This window comes from Ciona intestinalis, unplaced genomic scaffold (assembly GCF_000224145.3).
Source record: "Ciona intestinalis unplaced genomic scaffold, KH HT001084.1, whole genome shotgun sequence".
Taxonomy (NCBI): Eukaryota; Metazoa; Chordata; class Ascidiacea; order Phlebobranchia; family Cionidae; genus Ciona; species Ciona intestinalis.
This window is the reverse complement of record NW_004191405.1, coordinates 18,563-24,680: the sequence shown is the minus strand read 5'-3', so window position 1 is coordinate 24,680 and position 6,118 is coordinate 18,563. Positions and strand designations below refer to the sequence as shown.

Genomic DNA, 6,118 nt, shown 5'->3' with positions numbered 1-6,118 from the left:
CTGTAATTGCGTTAAAATTCGTAGTATTTTGCTCTAATTTGTAATTCATGCAATTCATGTGTATTATGTATTTAAATGTTTTTGTATTTTAAATCAAAACGTTTTTGAATAATTTGTTTTAATTTTAACTTTTTAGATTCATTTGCAAACTTTTAATTCTTAACACACTCAAATCATATTTATAATGTTTTTAATACTATCTGTGTATTAATAATGTTGTGTGGTTGTAATCAATTCTAATTATTTCTAATTAAAACTTGGCTAATTAGTAATTAATTCAACTACAACAATAATTCTAAAATCTACACACAAGTAATTAATCTTTAATTAAGTTATAATTCTTACAGCTTGTGAAAATTATTTTATTAATTTTTTAATTTTTAACCCAAGTACCAAACCACGATCAATATGAATTGTGGAATGAAGTTTGTGAAATATTCTTTGTTTGCCTTCAATCTTGTCTTCTTTGTAAGTAACTAATTATTTTTCAACAAACTAATTAAAATATTGCTCCAGCCTTTAAGTAATGGGCCAACTCTGCCCTAAATCCCAGATATCCTGACTCCTGACATGCTTCACTGTAGAACCTCACCCATATAAAATGGAAATAAAGACAATCTGAGTAGTAAATGAAATTTGCCACAAGGCCTTTTATCGTGAAGTATTTGGGCTATGTTACATACATGGTAACTTGGCATGGGGTGTATGAAACAGAACACCTGTGTTATAACTAGGGATGCACATTACAGAATTTCGAATCCATGAGATTCGAATCCTTTTGTATTCGAATCTAATTACGGGATTCGGTATTCTGTTTAATGACGTCATTACACGTCATCTCATATACTATATTAACAATTTTTGAAAGTTATTAATTTTGAAAAAAATATTTTTGTGTTTGTGGGACTTTCGAGAGTAAACGTTTCGTAACGTCTTTTCATAGCCTGCTATACGTTTCATGACGCAAACACTACCCAATAGTACAATTTTTAATCATTTTACAACTCAAGATCCAACAAGGCTGTTATGAAAGGGTCAATAAACTGACTTTTGTGGGTAAAATTTTTTTTCCTATAAATATAAAAAGATTCGAAATTCTAGATTCGAATTAAAGTATTCTAGGATATCCTAGAATACCTAATTATTCTGTAATGTGCATCCCTAGTTATAACGACTGTCGTTGCCACGCCATACGAAGATAAATAAGTTACATACGTGGTAACTCGTAAGCAGGCACGAGATGTATGAAACAAAGCGTTTGTGTTATAATGACTGTTGTGGCCCGCCACGTGAGAATAAAAATTCATTTATTCTAATTCTACCTTGTAGATATTTGCGATGGCTTTGATTGGAGTTGGTGCAGCCGTGGAAATCAAATACAGAAGTCTTGTCACAGTTACTGGAAGCGCAATATCTGCTGCTCCAATCCTACTTATATGCATTGGGGTCTTCATATTCTTTGTTTGTAAGTTTGCGGTTTGTTTTATCATGGCATTTTATTCTTTTTATATTTGAGTGTCCAGGGTTTGCCACCTCTGTTTAATGTGTCCATTACCAGAGTTAAGCTCAAATTTCTGTATTTTGCTGCATGCAATAATGTGGTACATTTTAGTTCCTCAGACACAAACTAAATGTTAAGGTAATGCATTCAAGTAATAAGACCCACTCTTACCACCAACCTATATCTATTTCTAAAATCATATAAACTTAAGATTTACATGCTTTTGGAAATGGCTGCATGTTTTATGCAAGGCTCTAGTTTTGCTCCAAATTGTATTTATTATTTACAATTGTAAATCAAACTGTAGAATGAATTCTGCAGCATCTGTTTTTGAAACGCGGTATTTAATAGACCCCATTGTTAACAGTATCTTGATTGTTCTTTCCTTCCTTGATGGAAGTTTCCTTTGTTAAAACTTCCCACAAAGTTTTCTAACAAATTCGAAAACAATTTTGTTTAGTAGTAAACTTTTTATGATAAACCCCATGCATTTTCACATATCGAATTTTATTTACTCCAGCAGGTAAATTTCGATTTCTTTCAGAAGCTGTTTACTTTTTTTCGTCACTTTATTGGTATACAAATTTAGGTTTTTAATTGGTATGCCCCTTTGATTACCATTCGAATTAAATGTTACCAAAATAATTATTTTATATATATGGTGAGTTGAAAAATGTATAATATATATAATAGCCTATATAACAGCGGTTCCCAAAGTATGGGTCGCGACCCAAACATGGGTCGCACAGGGTTGTAGAATGGGTCGCGCCAAGGTGATGATTCAAATTTATTAAAACGATTTTTTTTCTTTTTAAGCGTTCGGGTTAGGTTTGCGCTGTAGTTCAGCCTTATATTTACCATGTTTTTCTTAGCCAGGTGGGCTGTTTGTTACGAAATAGTAGGCATTCACACGTGGATTCATTGCATCATAATAGCGATTGTTTAACCTGGCAATTAATTACGACATAATAGCAATTCACACGTCGAATATTTGGTCATAATAGGGATTGACACGTAATCATTGGGCATGTAGGAGGTTTAAAGCAGGCTTGAATGTTAAAGAGGCACATGCATCGTATTTTAGCCTTTTTTTCAATAATACATTGAAAGATCCACACAAACAGTTGAAGGTTAAAAAACTCGGGCGTTTGTGTCGATAAATAACTTTGAAAATGTGCGAAATCGTGCTGCGTAACCGTATTTTCCACACGAGCCGTTATGAATTAAACAGAGGTTAGATTATTACGTCATAGAATGCGTATTGTTACGTTTGATCTACGTTACAGATTACATAATTCGTTAGGGTTTATTGGCTGGGAATTAGGGGTTTAAGGTTTTTACTGCCATAAAACAGTACGAAAACAAGTCTATAACGTCCCTTAACTTACGTAATACATCACTATTGTGACAGAACATAATACTATTGTGACGTAATAAATCGTTAACCTTATACGCAAGTCAAGCGAATTACGTTGCCGCAGCATGTTTATCGCGCATTTTCAAAGTTAATTTGAACATTTTGAACCCAAAATTTTAGGTGGCCACCAGCTAAAGGATTACCTATGGGTCGTGAGATGTTTATAAAACTCTGATTTGGGTCGCGCTAAAAAAACTTTGGGAACCACTGCTATATAACCTTTGGTTTGTTATGATTATGAAATCATAATTCTCATTATGACATTACATTACTCATTACTCAGCAATAATTTATGTGTGTGTTTATTTCCTCAGCATTCTTTGGTTGCTGTGGAGCCTACAAGGAGAATTACTGCATGGTATCCACTGTAAGTCAACTTTATTTGTTGCAAAATATTCTTCAAGTTTGCCCTTTGGTCTGCCTTGGGGGAATTGGCCAACATAAATCTTTTTAAATTTCTTTTGTTCATTACATCCAAATCTTGCCTATTAAAAAGACAGGACCACACACATAGGATGGAACATTTACTTTGATTACCGCATTAAATATTATCAGTTTAATTTCAATTTAAGTTTTAGGTGACTTTAAATAACACCTAAATTTTAGTTGAAAACTAACAGGGTAAAACCAGTTTTGAAAGTGGGTTACTAAACCTAGGTTGTGTCAATCTAAAGCTAACTGGATTGTGGGTGGTTGGTTGATACTGATAGACCTACATATATAGAGAATGCTTTTTAATATTAAGCCTTAATATTCAGTTTGCGATCCTGATGGCCCTCATCTTCATCCTTGAGGTTGGAGCCACTATCTCCGCTTATGTTCTTCGGGGGAAGGTGAGATTTAAATGCAGATACCATGCAATGGATAACCACTGTTGTTTAAATATGGCCCCCAATATTTAAGTGAAAAGCAAGCAGCTCCTAATAGCTTATTTTACCACAATGAATGCAAATACCATGGAGCGGCTGTTCATGGTTTATGGATAAGACATTTTATATAAGTAGCCAGTTTACTTTCATCTAAGCAAGACTACATATGTTTTTAAATGGAGAAGAAAAATTGTTTTCTGTTTACAAGTTAACCGAAAACTTATTGAAACTTATATTTTAGATCAAGATGTATTTGGAAAAATCGTTCACAAAATCAATTGAAGAATACAAGACCAGCACTAAAGGGGCGTTCAACTTTGTGCAGAAAACTGTAAGATTTTGTAATTTGTTTATTATTGCATGGTGGAGCAACAACAGTCGTTATAACACGGGTGTTCTGTTTCATACACTTCGTGCCTGCTTACAAGTTACCACGTATGTAACCTGTTTATCCTCACATGGCAGGGCAATGACAGTTGTTATAACACGGGTGTTCTGTTTCATACACCTCGTGCCCGCTTACAAGTTACCACGTATGAAACTTATCAATGCCACAAGCAAGTTATGTTTCATTGGTTTGCATGCTGCATTGATCATTCAGTGAAACTTCTCAGCGACTCTAGGCTAGTTTGGCTTTATACCAAATCTAGAAATGTTTACACCTTATTCTCTTTCCAGTAACCTGTTTTTCATTACTCCATAAAATAAAAGGTCACTTGGTAGCAATTACCTTTTGTGCATATAGTTGACAGTTGAAACATTATATTTCCATTTTAACCCCTAGGCCCTAACATAAGTAATCCCCCCTTCACTTAGTTCCATTGTTGCGGATCAACCAATGAATCGGACTGGAGTAGAAGCGTTGTGTTTCAACAAGAAGCAAACCAAACGAGAATCAAACATAATATTCCCCTCAATGAATCAGGTCGCTTATGTTGTGTTATTTGGCTGATGAAGTCATTGGACCTGCCATGATGTCATAAACGTTCAAACTACCAACTTGCATGGCTTTTCACACCAAACAACTTTGTAATTAAACTCAACATTCAATATATAAAGATATATGTGAGAACAAACCCTGGTAACGACAACCAAAGCGGTCAAATGTCGGTCGTTGATGATCACAAATAAGAAATGTCGTTAGATCCATTTTTATACTTCTGTAAAGAGAAGTCTGAAACAGTCGCAGTATTCCTGCCAACAACAATACATATATATATATGTGTGTCTGTAAGAGATCTTTTTTATCCCACAGCCAGCTACTACGTCCCTGACAGTTGTTGCAAACAGATGATACCTCAGTGTGGAATTAAAAGTAACAGAGTTCTCAATAACAAGGTAGTTATACATGTTATATAGCGACTAATACATCTTGGAAGGTTATATTTTATCCTAATTGCAAAATTATAATGTAACATTTTTCATGTCTATATTTTAACGCCTTTTTCATTAAAGTAAATACTTTGACATATTTTGTTCCAAATTTAAAAATTGTTTTTTTTTGAAAATAAGTTTTCCAAAATTTTGTTGGTGTATATTTTTACATCATAATATCTCAATACATTCAACCAGGGATGTGTGGCAACCATTGAAGCTTCTTTCAAGAAGAATATCGTCACAGTTGGTGGAATAGGATTGGCTGTTATATTTATACAGTTTTGTTGGGTGGTTAATGTATTGGTGGGGTGCGGTGGTTAATGTATTGGTGGGGTGGCATAGGCGCCGATTTTTTTAAATTTCAAAAGAGGCCACGTTTATGATAACGTCATTCGTTTTGCAGAAATTAGGAAAATATACGCGAGTTTTTATCACTCGCGCCAAAACACGATTAAGCTATACTTTCCATGGCAGCAGTAACAATAACGGCGTCTATTAAAGTTTGCCAAAACTGCTGCCCATTGTTAATGCGGGTATGAAACTGGCAAAATCAGGCAGTCAAACTCGTTCACTGTTCTTGAAGGACGTTGTTCGTACAATACGCACACAAACAATAATGATACCTAGAAAAACATCTATGCTGTTGTTATTACATAGGTTTTAACTTTTGATAGATCTAGTGTTTGTGGGGTTTTTAAAGCATTAAAACTGTTTGCGGATCGTTTTTAAGCGATTCGCAATATAGGCTTTGCCTGTTAACTGTTACTTTCGATGTCGTATTAATTTTACGGGCAGCTAAAGTTTGTTCCAAAATATGTAGCAAGCACCTACGTCTGCAGATGGCTGTTTAAGTAGTTATTTGAATCCAAGGACATCCGCCACGCAAAAAAATTAAACCGTTAAGTTAAAGCTTTAATGGTGTTTAATACAGGACCAAGGTATGTGTTATTTGTT

At 34.3% G+C, this 6,118-nt stretch overlaps 1 protein-coding gene across 1 annotated transcript in view; it reads left to right on the top strand.

Moving 5' to 3' along the window:
- Positions 1–303: 303 nt before the first annotated feature.
- LOC100187103 (CD63 antigen-like) overlaps positions 304–6,118 on the top strand; it is a 7,451-nt gene continuing 1,636 nt past the window's right edge. Inside the window, exons 1-8 of the mRNA XM_002129914.5 lie at positions 304–468; positions 1,330–1,465; positions 3,233–3,285; positions 3,677–3,751; positions 4,029–4,118; positions 4,604–4,712; positions 5,043–5,125; positions 5,360–5,443. Of these exons, the coding sequence (XP_002129950.3) occupies positions 409–468; positions 1,330–1,465; positions 3,233–3,285; positions 3,677–3,751; positions 4,029–4,118; positions 4,604–4,712; positions 5,043–5,125; positions 5,360–5,443 (690 nt within the window). The 5' untranslated portion in view covers positions 304–408. The remainder of the gene's footprint in view (positions 469–1,329; positions 1,466–3,232; positions 3,286–3,676; positions 3,752–4,028; positions 4,119–4,603; positions 4,713–5,042; positions 5,126–5,359; positions 5,444–6,118) is intronic.